Source organism: Euprymna scolopes, chromosome 5 (assembly GCF_053919585.1).
Source record: "Euprymna scolopes isolate OS-2025 chromosome 5, ASM5391958v1, whole genome shotgun sequence".
NCBI classification, from domain to species: domain Eukaryota; kingdom Metazoa; phylum Mollusca; class Cephalopoda; order Sepiida; family Sepiolidae; genus Euprymna; species Euprymna scolopes.
The window spans coordinates 104,552,214-104,570,498 of NC_136486.1; the positions used below are offsets into that span (position 1 = coordinate 104,552,214).

General features: G+C 31.8%; 1 protein-coding gene across 1 annotated transcript in view; it reads right to left on the bottom strand.

Annotated features, from left to right (window-relative positions):
* LOC145276943 (dual specificity mitogen-activated protein kinase kinase 5-like) overlaps positions 1-18,285 on the bottom strand; it is a 79,116-nt gene that overhangs the window by 13,053 nt on the left and 47,778 nt on the right. Inside the window, exons 13-18 of the mRNA XM_080128449.1 lie at positions 10,666-10,716; positions 9,561-9,632; positions 4,052-4,081; positions 3,424-3,441; positions 2,676-2,708; positions 314-375 (exon numbers count right to left, since the gene is read on the bottom strand). Of these exons, the coding sequence (XP_079984575.1) occupies positions 314-375; positions 2,676-2,708; positions 3,424-3,441; positions 4,052-4,081; positions 9,561-9,632; positions 10,666-10,716 (266 nt within the window). The remainder of the gene's footprint in view (positions 1-313; positions 376-2,675; positions 2,709-3,423; positions 3,442-4,051; positions 4,082-9,560; positions 9,633-10,665; positions 10,717-18,285) is intronic.

Here is an 18,285-nt window from a genome sequence, read left to right on the forward strand (position 1 = left end):
CATTCATTTATCCGTGATAAAATAGTAATTAATTAGTTAAAAGAATACTAGTCTCTCTTATGTGTGGCCTGTTTCTCTCGAGAATAAACTGAATACTAAACTCGCAAAAAAACGTCTCAGCCTTCTATTCTGTAGAAATTTTTTTAAAATTACCCAAATTAAAGGAGTATTTAGAAATGGTAATGTGGTAATATTTCTTACCAAACCAGTTAAAATTCTCATAGTCTTGAAGTACATGGCGAAAATCATGAATATTACAAAAAATGCATAATCTAATATATGTTAATAATAATATCAATAAGACATATCATACCATCTTGTGACGTAGTTAACAAATTCTGCTGTAAAATGTTCATCAGGTAATCTGGGAGGTGGCTGAAAATAAGATAAAAGTTAAAGAATTTTTAAAACTTGAAATAAGAATAGCAATCTTTCTCTATATATAAAGTTAGGTATGTGTATCTGTTTATATATATATTAGATTGGTGCAAAAATAATGTTTTTTTTTATATATAGTTGAACGTCAAAAAACGACATTATTTGAACAACAACAATTCGCCGAGCAGTCCTTTTTATTTCAGCTGGCATGTTGTATATTATGGCACCCAAAAGTTGTTGTTCAGCCATATTCTTCTAACTATAACTGCACCAAGTCTCAAAGAAAAAGAAAAAAAAAAACAAGGCTTTTTATGACAATCTTTCTGAGAAGAATTATTCTTATGTCTCCTGGTGTCTGAAGATACTGACTTCCTGACCCAACACGCACTAAATATTTATGCTATTGTTTTTTTTTTCCTTTCTCTTTGCAAAACTCAATCATGCTCTGCAAAGTCTAAAACACAAACAATAATTTTCTTTACAAAACAACCAAACCAAACTCTACCAATAAATATTTGAAGATATAAAGAACTTGAAGCATAAAAATTACCATATTTGGTATTAAACAAAAACATAACAAAGTCAAACCAAATATAGTGAATAAACATTCGATGATATAAACTTTAAGCATAAATACTTTTACCAAAATACCAGGATTTGGTATTAAATAACCCGAAAGGGTTGATATGCCATAAAACAATCAAACTTATTTTTGATTCTAACTGTTATCCTTATCTTCATTGTTATTATGTTCAAAATGTTTTGCCATTGGACATTTAAGTGATATTGTTATTCGTACTTATATCATGCTCATCGTGAGAAGATGTGACACAGGGCCTAAAAAATTAGGGATTGAAAAGCAAGTGCTCAAGAGACTTGTGCATTTGGGCCCACAAAAATACCTGAGCAGCCCTATCAGCATTCCACAGCGGGAGTGCCTCAGGCGATTAACAATAGACTAACCCTTCTCACATAGAGAAAGTAAAGCCTGGGAGGGTGAATCGCCGAGAACTGCACAGAAGCAAGGTTGCCAACTCAAAAATGATCCAAACTGACAAACTGATTCTCAAAGACGTAGCTTTGACCAATATGAACCATAACTCAAGCTGAACTCCCTAGTTTATTGTTGTTCAACAATAAAGTACGGTTTGCAGATTTGCAACAAAGTTTATGAAAAAAAATATATCTTTATGATATATTTTTTTTCATAAACTTTGTTGCAAATCTGCAAACCGTACTTTATCGTAAAAAAAAAAAAAAAATGTGGAAGATTTTGTATCAAATACCATAGCACTTTTTCAATTATTTATTTATTTATTTTTATTTTTTTTTAAATCGCTTATTAGACAAAGCATGAAGCCACTGTGAAGTGCTAAAAAACATACTTCAAGGTAAAAATCTAGCCAATGATAAATGTTATATGGATAGATTCTTTCTCAAAAAACAGCAATTTCTCCCTCTTTGTCAGAAACATTGTTCATGAAATGTGAGGACTAAAGGACAAGATAAGAGAAGCGAGAGTTACAAGGCAGCTGTGGTGAAATGAACAAGATTATGTGTACAAAGTTCGAATCCAGCTGGTTCCATAGCATGCATTCATTATGGATGTTGGCAACCTTCATGTAAGTACTTGATTTTAGAAAGAACCGAGAAGACCAATGCCAATAACAGAATCGAACCAATCAAAAGTTGTACCACGCTCATCACTACAAAGCTACATGCTTTTTTTTTTCCATTCAGATATTCAGAATAAATTCTTTTGACTTTTCAGAATACTATTCTTATCTCATGTTTTGGCCGATGTAACCTCCAACTTTCTTTATGTCTATCTTGTTGAGATAAGGAGTTTTTGGTCAAACTTGTGATGTAATGGATAAAGTATTAAGTAAAATTCAGTTCTAAGTGACACTCTTCTGGAGATTGAAGGTTCAATCCTCAGTGTGGGCGATACTAAGAATACAATTGTGAATTACTTGACTTTCACTTGGTTATGGCTGACATAACAAGAATATGCTAAGCATGCAGATTAAATAAAAAGGTTTTGTTTGAAATTCTGTACAGAATCCAGAGTTTGACAAGATACACCTGAAAAAGATCAGTGGTTACATCGGTTGAAACGTTGTGAGAATAACCCTCAAGATGAGAACAGTAGTCCTAATCATCCAAAATATACAAATTATCAATCCTCATCTAAAAAAATTCAAAAGTATTATTAAATTAAGTTTTAAAAAAATTCAAAAGTATTATCAAATTAAGTTTAAAAAAGAAATAAATAAAAGATAAAAGAACATACTTACATTTTCAACAATTGCTTTTATCAATTCGCCAACCTGAAAAAGAAATTTATAACATAATCTGTTTGCTGGTTTCAGAAAAACATTGTAGAAACAATGATCATCTATCCATACAGACGGCCGTAATGGCACCATATTTATCTCATTTTTTTTTTTTTTAAAGTGTCCAGCTACGGTGCGGATGATCATTCGCTACAGTTGTAAAAAAAAAAAAAAAAAAAAAAATGTGGCTAATTAAAGCAGTTCATTTGCATAGGCTTGACGTCTTTGACAGCAACTGCCTTCACTGCAGTTTATGCTGTCACCTTATGGATCAAATACTTATGAACTTTATGTTGACAACTGAACTTCCAAACTTTCTGTCTGTTCTGCTTCATAGCTGTTTAAGATGGTTAAAACATGTAGCTCGATGTCCAGAAAGAGATCTCATTCACAAAGTCCTTCTCACCCCTTTTTTTACCTGCTTGATGTAAATGTGATAAATAGACAGTTGAACACCTGAGCGGTGAAAAGTAAAGATGGCCTTACAGCACTATCAGGCTCACACATAGTTAGCCTTTAACTATAGAATCAGAACTGGTCAGCCATATTGTGTAATTAGTTTAAGATCAGTGAAAGTGGACTATGATGGTCAGATGGTACAAGTATTCTAGCAAGTATTACTAGTGGACATAAAGTGGTTGCATAAGATTTCCTTTAGTTAGTTTGTATTACAAATGTTCATCATTGTTGTTTTTATTTTTATACTTACACGATTCTGACCAGGCATCTGTAAAAGAAGAAATGTTTTAAATTATGAAACAATTCAGAAAAATTTTGAATAAATTAGAGAAAACAAAGAAACCAACAGATTAAGAAGGAAAACAGAAAAAAAGGGACAAAAGGACATTTTCCTAATTGAATTTAAATTCAAGAATCACCAATTTATATAAAAGATTTAGAAAGCTATAACAATGCGAGGAATGGAATGTAGCCGGTGTTGAGGAAGAAAGATGAAAACAAGTGACAATGTGTAAATCAATATATATATATATGTATATATATTTTATTTATTTATTTATTTATTCAATTGTGTTATGTATCGATATGTCTTACTTGAAGCGGTCTACTGTGTGCGACAAAGTTCCATGATATATTTTGGGGAAGACCTTTTGTCAAATGGTAGATGTTACAGATCTATGCTAGATGGAAGAAGAAATAAACATTTTTTATTTCTTCTTCTCCAGAGTTCAATCTTGTAGACTCCAAACAGACTAGCCAAAAAGTAAGCCCTTCCACATCCCAATAAGAAAGGAAAGTGTTACAAAGCTGATTGATGAAAAAAAAATCTACTCTTAAAATATAACATTGGAATTAGAAATAAATAAATGCTAACTTACTAAAGTAAATGGAAATTTTCCAGTTGCAAGCTGAAAAAAAAAAAAAAAAAAAAAAAAATGTTAAAATATTTATTAATAAAGTTTTATGTTTGGATTATTCAGTCTTTTATTCTCATTTTAGTTGTTATTTTCACATAGTTTCAACAAAAATAACCTTCTTCAGGTGTATCTTTCCGAACTTGGAATCTATATGAAATTTCAAACTAAACCTTTTATTTAATCCACACGAATAGATTGTGCTTGTCACATCATTCTTGACTAGATAGAAATGTTGGTTGGTTGCTTTTGTTTTACGGCATATCAACCCTTTTCAGGTTATTTAATACTGAATCCGGTGATTTTGAAGAAAAATTTTTAATAGAATATATTTGATTTTTTTTTCAAGTCGGTTTCTATTTAACCCATAGTTGGGACCCTAACATGCACTACCACTCCGGGTGAGAGTGGACCTGGGAGCAATGGCAATTAAGGAGTGGCTCCACACTCCCCAAAGCCCACAAGCTGGGGCCTCACCATGGGTTATAGTTTAAGGTCATATCCAGGACCAGATAGAAATGTGAAGCAAGTAGTTTTTATTTTATTATTAGCTATTATTGCCTGCAGTGAGGATTGAACCTTCAACCTTCAGAACACCATCACTTAAAACTGATTGGTTTAATCCTCACTACTGATGATATTAACTAAAAATACAATAAAAATCACTTACTAAACACTTCTACCCATTTAAGGATGATAAAATAATATCAGCAAAATAATATATAGAGACTCCATTCTTTTACTCTCTCTTTTTTTCTCTCATCATCCCTCAGCTTTCCTTTATTACCTCCTCCCACAGCTTTCACACTTTATTTACTTATCCATTCACAAACTTGATCTCACTTTCTCGTAACCTGTGTAAGTGTGCACGTCTCCAGCGATAAAATATGATAAAATAAGAACAATCTACCCTGATAAATAATAATAATTAAAAAAAAGGCTCCAGTCATTTTTTTTTTTTTGCTAGTGTAATATTTAAGACAAATTTATTTTAAAAAATATGACCCTTTTCAGCTAGCTAGCTAGCTAGATAGAGATATAACTAATATTTAAGTCTATTTACATAAAAACAGTCCAAACCTTAATGGAGGTTTGAAAATTTTATTTGTTGCTGGTGGCATGCAGAATAAGAGGTGGCTAACTTTTTTTTTTTTTTTTTTTTTTCATTTTTCTTAAACTTTTTCTTCTAGGGGATGGGACATCCAACCAGATGTCTGACATTTACCCCTATTTTAGTGAGTCCAACCAAGAGATCTTTTCAGGATTCTAGCCGTCCCTTTCAGTGCAATCGTTTGTATTTCACTTGCACTTGGTTCACCGGGTATGCTTGCTATGTACTTTTTAAAGTTCTTTTTCATAAGCCCAGTTGCTCCTATGATGACTGGTATAATTGAAACGTCTTTTAATTTCCAATTTCGTTTCATATCATACATAAGTCCTTGATACTTTGTTATCTTTTCCCTCTCAACTCTGTTAAGCCCTGGATCATTGGGTACACTGACCTCTATTACTCAGTTTGCACAGTCTTGTGCATAATGAAAACCAAACTTCCTCAAAATGTGATGGTCTTTAAGTATATTTCTAGCGAAGGTCACGTAATGCCATCCCACATCTTGGAGATGGGACTAGCAGCAGAAGCAACTACATACGCCCACATCAACAATGACAGGAAGGTGACAGTGGTCCAGTAGTCAACAATGCGAGCTGACAACCTGGATGTACCAAGTTCAAACCCAGTTTGTTCCACAGAAACACTATCACTTAAGGATGTTGGCAATTGTTGAAGTGGGGTTCATTTGATTATATACCAAGACTATGGATGGAATTTTGTTATCAAGCATGTAGTGAAGCTCTTCAGAGTATGTGTAACATAGCATGGACACGCATATGTAAGGCCCTGTCGGTGGGGCATTAGAATACGCCGACTGCCCCCCTGCAGAGGGTAAAAGTGTGGCCTTCGTTATAAAGATGGCCGGCCAGCTGAAAAAATGACGTCATCGCCGAGGTCCCAACAAGCAAGATATGTGGAACTCTTAGACTGTCAATAATGAACAGTAATTTTTACAGACAGCGTTACAAAACTTCAAAATTGGATTGAAATGAAGAAAGAACACGATGATTTATACTGAAACTCATCTAATATTAATAATAAAAAAATAATAAAACACAAGTTGTTTGTTTAAGTATTATAAGCAATTGAATATTTTGTTGTATTATAGATTTTAAAGATTAGAATGCGTTCTTTAATTACTTATAAATTACATTTTTAAAAAGTGAAGGAACACGATTTGATTTGTAGTAAACTTGAAGTTTATTTAATATAATTAAATGAAAATTATGCATGTAAGATTATGAATATTTGAAGCAGAACACAAGCAAAACATTTGAAATATTAAAATTAAACTATTTTTTTAATCAAATGAACAATATTTTTTTAAATCAAAATGAATTTTTTTTTAATCAAAAGGAATATTTTTTAATCAAAGTGAACAATATTTTTTTTAAATCAAAATGAATATTTTTTAATCAAAATGAACAATATTTTTTTTTAAATCAAAATGAATATTTTTTAATCAAAATGAACCACAATATTTTTAAATGCAAATGAACCACAATATTTTTTCAAAATCAAAAACAATATTTTTAATAAATTCATGAAATATTGCACAGTAAAAAAATAATTAACCTAAAGAAAAAATCATGTTTCTTATTTAAGATTATTTCACCACATAACAAAAATAACATGCAAAATCATTTTTTTATATCCATATTTTCAGTTTGTTAAAATACGTGGGTTTGTATTACTGTAAACATAGATTCGAAAAAGTTGTCAAAAAACAAATAAATGTTATCAAAGGCAAGATAAGTTACTTTTCTACCAAACTGGACATATTTTTCGTGTTTTTATTCAATGTAACATGTTTATTCAGTTCGAAAACCATACAGTGTTTACCGATGTATTGGAAAATTTGGTTTGTATTACTGTACACATAGATTCGAAAAAGTTGTCAAAAAACAAATATATAATAAATAAATGTTATCAAAGGCAAGATAAATTACTTTTCTACCAAACTGGATATAATTTTCGTGTTTTTATTCAATTTAACATGTTTATTCAGCTCAAAAAGCATACAGTGTTTACCGATGAATTGGAAAATTTAAAATGGCGGCCGACTCTCTCTTTAACACGGTAAGTTCGGGAAAAGGTGTTATAAATAATAAACTAGACAAAATACTATTAAAAAACCACCGGATATATATCAAGTTATGTCACGGTAACTTATATTGAGCAAATTTCTAAGAGTATTTTGTCTAGTTTATTATTTATTACACCTTTTTCCGAACTTACCGTGTTAAAGAGAGAGTCGGCCGCCATTTAAAATTTTCCAATACATCGGTAAACACTGTATGTTTTTCGAGCTGAATAAATATGTTACATTGAATAAAAACACAAAAAATATATCCAGTTAGGTAGAAAAGTAACTTATCTTGCCTTTGATAACATTTATTTGTTATATATTAGTTTTTTGACAACTTTTTCGAATCTATGTGTACAGTAATACAAACCTGGAAATTTCAAGATGGCGTCTGACTCCCTCTTTAACACGGTAAGTTTGGGAAAAGGTTTTATAAATAAAAAACTGGTTAAAATACTGTAAAAAACTCGCTCAATATATGTTACCGTGACATAGCTTGACATATATTTTTTCTAGTTTTTTTATTTATAACACCTTGTTTTTCGAGCTGAATAAACATGTTACATTGAATAAAAACACGAAAAATATATCTAGTTTGGTAGAAAAGTAACTTATCTTGCGTTTGGTAACATTTATTTGTTATATATTTGTTTTTTGACAACTTTTTCGAATCTGTGTACAGTAATACAAATCCGAAATGAACGCGCGTTTTTTTTTTTTTTTACTTTTAAGTTTCATATATATATATATATAAATAAGTATTTTTAAATTTTATCTTTCTAGCTTTAAAAAAAGTTTTAAAATGTTATCAGCCGGCATAATTTATTTTTAAATATTGAAAATTTCAGGAAAATTAATTTTTGCTAAATTTTTAAAACATGTGTCAACAGCTTAAAAAAATCGTCTCTTCAAAAGAGTCGATGTTGTCTCGCATTTTCATTAGCTTTGTATGCTGTAAAAATTTTTTTTTTAATATTAGCAATTTATGTGACGCTTCTTTTGAATGGTAAAAAACTTAGGATGATAATATTGAATTAAATTATAGTTACATCGTGTTAAATACAGGGGGGAGCACGTTAAAACTTACTTTGTTGAATGGAGATATCCACGAGTCACTACCGGTGTTTACCGGTGTAAAGAAGCAACTAATGGACTACCCGTGATGACGTCAGCAGATTAAATTATTTTTGCCCACCGGCCATCTTGTCTTTTAAGACGGTCTTGGTAAAAGTCCCTCAATGGGGGTCCTGGATATGACCGTAAACTATATCCAGTGGTGAGGCCGCAGCTTGTGGGCTTTGGGGAGTGTGGAGCCACCCTTTAATTACCATTGCTCCCAGTTCCACTCTGACCCGGAGTGGTAGTACCTGTTAGGGTCCCAACTATGGGTTGAATAGAAACTGACGTGTAAACAACAAATATATTCTATTAAAAAAAATTTTCTTCAAAATCTTTGGATTCGGCATTAAATAACCCGAAAAGGGTTGATATGCCGTAAAACAAAAACAACCAACCAACGCATATGTAAATGCATGTGAAATGTTGTCACAGGTAGGGAAAAATAAAGACTTTAAAAAGATTACATGGCAGACATCACAATCATAACAATGAGGAAATAAATGTTACTGTGTTTGTATTATTTTGATTAATCGGACAATTGATCTCGTCTTGGGTGTTATTAGCACAATGTCATGGCCACTGTACCCTGCAATCTTCTTTGGGTATTGAATACATGTTTCCTTTTCTCTACTAAGGAAAAGAGAGGTTAAATCTGCATTGCAAGAATTCAAACCATGGGTTTGAGGGTGGGTCCATAGTGCCAATAACACCCAAGAATAATTGTCCGATTAATCAAAATAATACAAACACTCACATCTCATCTCAAAAATTCAGAAAATTTATTGTTACAAAAAATGTGAATCGAAGTTCTTTTCTATTCTTTGTCTGCTTTGTGATTGAAGCTACAATGTGTTGCAATGTTATATATGCACACAATGTAAGTTAAAAATGAACACATTTTGAATTCTATGTAATATATGCTATAAAAAAGAATAAAGTTTCTCTCTTTCTATAATTTACATGTTAAATTTTTTTGTCAGCCATTTTGTCATTATCAAACTTGATAAAGGCACCACTGAGAAGTTACTTAATCTGCGTTTTAAGGTTTAAATAATTTATTCATAGGTCATGTTAATAATAATAAAAATAACCTATTATGCAGCAATAATAATCAAATTCTTAATAAATGTAAATAAAGAATAAAAGAAAAAACTTACTTCAAATAAAGTAACCCCTAAACTCCAAACATCAGCTGGCATTCCGTAAACTTTGGCTTCAAGACGCTCAGGCTAAAAAAAAAAAAAAAAAGATGTAAAATAAACATGATCAGAAATAATAAAGTTATTTGTACTTAATTATTATCTCAAAGCACCAATAGCTTCATTGACCATCATGTCATAGCGCAAATAGCTTCATCGATCGTCATGTCATAGTGCAAACGGCTTCATCGATCAACATGTCATAACACAAATTCCTTCATCGATCGTCATGTCATAGTGCAAATAGCTTCATGGATCGTCATGTCATAGCGCCAATAGCTTCATGGATCGTCATGTCATAGTGCCAATAGCTTCATGGATCGTCATGTCATAGCGCCAATAGCTTCATGGATTGTGATGTCATAGAGGAAGTAGCTTCATCGACAGTCATATCATAGCGCAAATAGCTTCATCGATTGTCATGTCATAATGCCAATAGCTTCATCGACCATCATGTCATAGCGCAAATATCTTCATCGATTGTCATGTTATAGTGCAAATATCTTCATCGACTGTCATGTTATAGTGCAAATATCTTCATCGACTGTCATGTTATAGTGCAAATAGCTTCATCGATCGTCATGTCAATAGTTATCAATGGTTATGTCATAACACTAATAGCTTTATGAATATAACCCCTGATCTTCTTCAGGTGTATCTTATCAAAGTTGGGAAACTGCACCGAATTTCAGAACAGAACTTTTCATTTAATTTATGCAAAAAGCGTGATCTCATTCCATCAGCCATAACTGGGTAAAAGTCCGAAGTAATTTCCAATTACATTTTGAGAGTTCCCCACCTTGAGATTGACCTTTTAATCTCCAGAAGAGTGTAACTTACAACTGAATCTTACCAAGTACTTTATTCATTATACCAAGAGTCCTTGCCATATTTGACAGAAAAATTCTCAAGTTTGACAAAAGACACCTAAAAAATGTTGGAGGTTATTGACGGAAAGTTACAATAACACTGAAGATGATAACAGTAGTGTGAAGAATCCAAAAATTACAATTAAGTATAATTCATGCAAATATTGTCTTTGATGACTTTTTAAAATACTCACAGCCATATAAGCATTCGTACCGACATATGTTGTTGCTATGGATTCCACCAACTGTAGAACAAAACAAAAAAAATATTAATTTTGCTTCAGTGTAAAATATGAATAATTTACAATCAACCCGCAGCAATTATTATAATCCATCTAATAATAAATAGATTGAATGTTAAACATCAAATTTTTCATAATATTCATTGCAATAGTTTGCAAATTAAATTTCCTTTTATTATCATGATAGCTCATGAGAATATTGCTACAACTTAGAATTGATTATTTTTTTTTATTATTATATTTTCACCCCAAACAAGGCACATTGCCACTTTGGTGTAGGGGGCTACTATCAGGGGCAGCAACTACTGGAGCACTATGTTGGGATTTGGGCAGCAAGATGTTGGTTCACAATGCTGCAATATTTTAAGTTATAAATTTATTATATTTTTTACTAGAATATCTTGTCATTTTCTTTTCCAGTTTAAAAAACTAGTCCTTTACTTTTCCATGTTTAAACTTAACCATATTACTTTTCATGCTCACATTTTTCTATTGTAATCCATGACTTTTCCAGGCTTCCAGTAAATTCACTTGTTCTTTGTTTAATTTCAGTCTTATTTTTTTGCCCCATAAACATAACATACACATATCTAATAACAATGTACAATACTCGTCTGCTTTCAATAAAATCCTCCAATTATCTCCCTTTCATTCTTTCTGTTTCACTTGTTACTTCTCTTTTCCTGACAGCGGTGAATTGGTAGCAACACTAGTCGCTGAAGCGACGTAGTTGCTATGGAAACCAGTCATAAAAAACGTTGCTCACCTCCATACGTTTTTTACAATTTTGAACACCAGTAAATTCATCATAACTTTTGTTTTACTGAACGAAAATTGAAAATTTGCTTTTCACAATATAGCTGAGAAGGTGATCTATAAACTGTAATAATTATTTGAAATTTGGTTGAAAAATGAGTGAGCGGTGAAGTTTTAAAGCAGTTCTAAATGACTAAAACTGCCACTTAATCATATATTCAAACACAGTAGTGTTTGAATATAATGACTATTTTAAACAAATACTGACAATTTTTTTTCTCAAATAGTTTTTGGTAACAAATTTCAGAGAGAATCTCAAACAAAGTTTATATTTAAAATAAAACAAAATTAATATAAAAAAAAAACCTTTCACAGTTTTACTGTTGAGGTCAAGCTTAAACTACATGGTATATTAAATACAGAAACCTTAACTACCTTCTATGTCAGTGATTCTGTATCTTTTAGGGTGTCACAAACCCCTAAACTTAAGGACCATATTAAAAAATAAATGTTTCAAAAACTTAAAACGATAGTTATAATGAAAATTTTGTGTCTGTATTTAAAACTAGCAGGGCTACTCGGTGTTGCCTGGGACCATAAAAGTAAACAAAATAAAGTGTTTATTTTAAAATGAAGGAATAGGATAAAGGGCTTTCACGTTTTTCTCATGATACTAAGGGGAACTAATTATAGATCATATTTAGACATCCCCGCCTATGCCTAGCAGCTGTGCTCCAAAACTAATAATGATCAGTCAATTAGTTTAAAACATTTAATGCTGAAATTTTACTCTGGCTTCATTTAAGATTGCATTCAATTGTATGCCGACGGATCGTGCTGAAATAATAACATTATTATTTGTGTGTGTGTGTGTGTGTGTGTGTGTGTGTGTGTGTGTGTGTGTGTGTGTGTGTGTGTGTGCATACGTTATAGATTACACAAGGAGGGCGTAGGCCACAGTCAGGGATATTTCGTATACTTAAAAAATAGACTAACAGCTAGCGTCTAAAAAATGTAATTTACTCTAAAAATAAAAGTATATTTTAAAAAGTAAAAATGTGTGTTTGTATGCGTGTGTGTGTGTGTGCATACATTACAGATTACACAGGGCGTCGGGTTAGGGTTAGGGTTAGGGCGTAAGCCACATTTGGGATATAAATAGATAGTAAAAAGTAAAAATGTGTGTGTGTGTGTGTGTGTGTTAGAGAGGATGAGAAAGAGAAATATTGGATACACATGTTTTTTTTATCAAGTCCAAAAGTTACAAAAAAAATTGATAAATAAATAAAAGATTCCAACCCCGACATAATTAAACTGTGTAAGAAAGAAAAAAAGAAAACAAAACACAAATGAATTGATAATTAAAAAAATTGAAGGTTAAGAAGAAGAAATGTTATCGCATTCTCAGACAACAGAACCAAACACATGCACACAAATACACACATGCACAAACTAAAATTAATATTATTTGTGAAAGAAACTATGCGCTGTGAGAGAGAGAGAGCAAGAAAGAGGATGGAGAGAGTAACTCCTTTACACACTGTGGATCCCATATAAATGAAAGGAACACCAGTCTGCCTATTACGAAGCCACTATTAGATGGAGTTGTGTCATACAAACACACACGAGTGCAAACAAAACAAACTTGTCGACAAAAAAAGAAATAGAAAAGATAGTGTTGTAGTGTACATTGTGTTAAAGGCTCCATATGTTAAAATGTGTTCAATGGTTAACAAACTCAATCGCAAGGGCTGTCTAATTTTTTTATTGTTGTTTTGACGATAATGACGAAGGACTGGTTATTGAACGATTATTTAATGACTGAAATGACCAATGCATTAAATGAACTTGACGCTTAGTAGAATAATATGTCTCTTAGTGATGCCATAATTCAATGTTAGTAACCGTTCGTTTATCAAGTGAAGAACTGGATTCTGGAATATGAGAATTATCAGAACTCAGTCAATTAGAATGGACGGACTTTAGAAAGGGAGTCTTTATTATTTATGAATCGGAAATTGGAAAGGTTATGTTAGATCTATGTATATATAAGCCAGTTATGGCGGATGGTGTAATCACAGAATCTGTGGAACGTGTAGAATTCTTCTTGGTGACTACTGGTAGCACTAAATATTTAGAGAGAAAAATAGGGACTCCTTCCTCTAACAATGTTGTAATTGTGATGGTGTTGCTTGTAGGATGTAATGTAGTATTTTATTATCATGGCTGAATGCATCTTAAATGGTGTTTGAAACCTACATAAGATAGTGGCCATTAGCTTAGCTGTATTGAATGTGGCATCTGCTGTTTCAAACCTATGATACTTTTGTCCAGAGGGGAATTTCTTCGCCTACATTATCAATATACAGAAGACGCATAATGTTACATGATATTGATCATTATATTTATGGATTCATGTTTTCTTTTTCCTTACTAGTGAGTTACTACTTGTCATGGCCAAAAGCCATTCAAGGATAAAGGTTAATAAGATGTATTATCAGTTGAATGATGAGGAACATTACAAGAGGCTTAAAAATGATAAATATAATGAAGTTTGATTACTTATGGAAATGGTTTATAGCAAATATTTGTTGAAAGTTGAAATCATGTTATAGTATGCAGAGAAGCACTCCAGAGTCCAGATAAGAAGTTCTTGGAAAAAATAACTTTATAGAAATGCTGCCTGACTTTTGGTACAAAGAGGAAAAAAGGGAAAATACTTTTCAGTTGTTGTAGAAAATGAGTTCTTGTTGTGAATGTATTCACAAGTAAGAACCAGACATTGCACATCAGTCGAATGGTGCTGTTAAATCTAATAACCTGGGTTACTTAATACTTTGTTTCTTTTAAATAATATTTCGTGTTTTGGTTCCAAATAAACAGACACAAAGTCTTCATTATAATGTGATATCATTAATTATGCTGAATGCTAAGCAATTTCATTGGTTAACTTTTTAATTGCTTTTTTTATGAATGCAATTAGGACTGAAATAAATGAATAAAAAAAGTGATAAAATAGAATATATTTCAACACTGTAGGAAAAAAAAAACAAAAAAAAAACAAAAAAAAAAAACAAAAAAAAAACAAAAAAAAAAACACAATCACCGGAAAGAAACATATTCATAGCAATCACCATAGCAACCATTTGAAAAAAAAAAATAATAATTAAAAAAAATAACACTGAAATACACACCATTAACAACAAAAAAAAAAAGATGCAATTTCCCAACCAACAAAGAAAAAAGTTAATGACATAGAATTACAGGATGAAGGAATAAAGTGAAAATCAAAGATTGCCAACTGGGATCCACAGGGACACCTAGAGGTTCACAGAAGCTTTACTGAGGCAAATAAAAGTTTCTATTATGTTTTGTTTACTAGAAGATGTATGTGTGTTTATTGACATTTTATGTAGATTTTATGTTAAGAATATAAGAAAATTGATTCATTATTTGTTTTTACTAACCTAGAAACAGACATTTGATTTAAAAAAAAAATTATATAGGCATGTATGCAGTCGACAGATGATAAAATAGTTCTCAAAGGATCCACAAGCAAAATAAGGTTGGGAATCCCTAAGAACATGCGACCACAGTAGAGATTGAACTCACTACACGAGTTTGTAGTGTAATTCAAATCTTGTCCATAGCTGAATACTTGATACTTCGCTAGGGTTATCGAGGGTATTTTTTATCGTGATGCCATCATTAGGTGGATTGCCTACCATGGCTTAAGAGAGGCCCATCTACCCTTGAGAGAAGGATAGACCGCGCCAGTTTCCCAACCTGGTATTTTACCTCGCAGTAAACCTCTACTTTGTTCCTTATTTTTCTTGAACGTGATTATTGTCTTTTACTTTTTAGGATTTTTTTGTTTTAAGTATAAGACACTGCTTATTAAGGCTAAAAGCCATTCATGGATAAGAACTAATGAGGTGGATAGATTGTGACTTGAATGATGATGGTCGGTTGGTTTTTAACATGCAGAATTTCATTGTCTTATTAGACCGAAGGTTGCCATCAATTGACTGTTAGATCACTTAATGCTATGAAAGATGTATTTATTGTAGGTTCTAATGTGAAGGTTATTTGCAGTAGAATTAAATCAAATTGGTTTCTATTTTATTTAAATCAGTGGTTTGGTAGGTGGATAAAGAATGATTAAGAATATTATGAGAGGATTGAAAATGATAGATGGAAAGAACAAAATTCGATTACTTATAAGGGCGGTTTCTGACAACTATTTCTTGACAATGGATTTGAAAAGGTGAACGAGATGAATCATCAGTTGAATGATGACGGTTGGTTGATCTTTAACATGCAGAATTCCATAATTCTTATAAGATAAAAAGTTGACACCAATTGACCTTGTTAGATCACTTAATGCCATTTCATTTATTTATTGTAAATGCTAATGTGAAGGTTATTTACGGTGGTATTAAGTAGAATCGGTTTCTTTTTTTTTTTTATTTAAATCAGTCGTTCTCCAATCTTTTCTTTAGTCTGCACTCTTCAAGAAATTTCCCTCAATCCTTGCATCCCCTAAAATTTCTAAACTTGCAGTTAAATAGTTGGATTAAATCTATTCAGTCATGTATTCAATGCCCACTTAACAATACTTAACCCTAAAATGAAAGAAAGAAGTTAGTGCATCACAAAACAAAAAGAGCAACAACGTGAGAACGTCTGGTTTAAATATATAGTGGTATGAAGATTTGGGAGGTGGGTAAAGAATGATGAAGAATATTATGAGAGGATTGAAAATGATAAATGAAAATTTGATTACTTACAAAGGCGGTTTATGACAACTATTTCTTGACAATGGATTTGAAAGATAAACGAGATGAATCATCAGTTGAATGATGAGTAATATTATGAGAGGCTTGATAATGGTAAATGTATTGAACAAAGTTTGATTACTTATGAAGACGATTTATAGCAAATATTTGTTGACAGATTTTAAAATGACCATGTTGTAGTCTGCAAAGAAGCAGTCCAGATGAGAAGTCCTTGGAAAAAAATAACTGTTTATAGAAATGCTGCCCAACTCTTGGTACAAAGAGGAAAAAGGGAAATACTTTTCAGTTGTTGAAGAACATGAGTTCTTGTTGTGAATGTATTCACAAGTAAGAACCAGACATTAAACATCAATCGAATGGTGTTGTTAAATCTAATAACCAGGGTTACTTAATACTTTGTTTCTTTTAAATAATATTCTGTGCTTTGGTTCCAAACATACAAAGTCTCCATTGTAATATAATATCATTAATAATGCTGAACAGAAAACAATTTAAATTAGCCAAACAATTTCATTGGCTTACTTTATAATTACCTTTTTTTTTTTTAAGAATGCAATTAGAACTGAAATAAACGAATAAAAAAATAATAAAATAAGAAATATTTCAACACTGCAGGGAAAATAGAAAAAACAACAGCACAATCACTGGAAAAAAGCATATCCATAGCAATCACCATAGCAACCATTTGAAAAAAGAATAAAAGACAACATTGAAATGCACACCATTTAAAAAAAAAAAAAAAAAAAAAAAAAAAAAAAAAAAAGAAAAATTTTCCCAGCCAACAAAGAAAAAAGTTAATGATATAGAATTACAGAATGAAGGAATAAAGTGAGAGTCAAAGATTGCCAACTGGGGCCCACAGGGACACCTGGAGATTCACAGAAGCTTTACCGAGGCAAATAAAAGTTTCTATCATGTTTTGTTTACTAGAGGATTTACTTGTGTTTATTGAAATTTTATGTAGATTTTATGTTAAGAATATAAGAAAATTGATTCATTGCTAGTTTATACTTAGTGCACTGCAGCATCTGCTGTGGCTATAGAATTCGAAGCTGGAATTGGCTCTCCGAATTGAGGTGACATAAAGTTTCGAAAATAAACTAATTCCCATGAAAGATAACAGGAAAAGAAACCTGAAGGTTAGGTATGAGGTTCAACAAGTCAAAGTACATAGAATAAAATAAAGAAATGTCAGCTGAATAGCATGGGATCATGGATATCAAGGGTGATAAGACAACAAAGGTTTGAGATCAGTCTTTCCATGGGACATGCACAAGACATGTTGCCAATAATGCTGTAATAACTGAAAGGAAAACTTTCATAATTGCAAAGAGTGAAATGTCAGTCATTTATCTTTAATACGATAATTAATTACTTGAGTTAATATTAGTATCACTCTTGTGGGCAAGCTATTTCTCTTCCATGAAATTAAGTGACCCAAAAATACCTACATAAAAAGAATTCTTAGCACTTCAAACACTATGAGCCAGCTCATATAAACACAAATGTCTCTCTTTCCAGTTTCAACATTACAATCAACGTAGGTTAATGGTTGACCACATTATAACAAAAACCCTCAGATGGTGCTTGCAAACAAAACCTTTCTCTAAGTATTTACATACTTCCCGTTAAAATGATGTAGCACAAGTCTGGAAGGTGGAAGGAGAAAAAGTCAGTGCTCTAATGAAAATTGCAAGGTTGGCCTCTAAAAGTAGCCTTGTCAGCATTCTTTAGTAGGAGCGTCTCAGAGTCTCAAAGAAGGAAGGCAAAGTCTGGAAGTGTGGACCTCTTAAGTTTACCTAGGATAAATACCACAGTCCAACAGATAAAAGTCCACCAAAATGCCCCAATCTCTGCTAGACTGAGTGTTGAGAATGTACCTTCAACTGGTATTTAGGAAGAAGATTCAACAGGTTAATTTTATCATCAAAATCATTTTTTTCGCTTCCTCTTACAGCTGAAAGAGAGGCATTAGAAAAAAAAAAACCCTCAAATTCATCACTGGTTAACTCCCCTT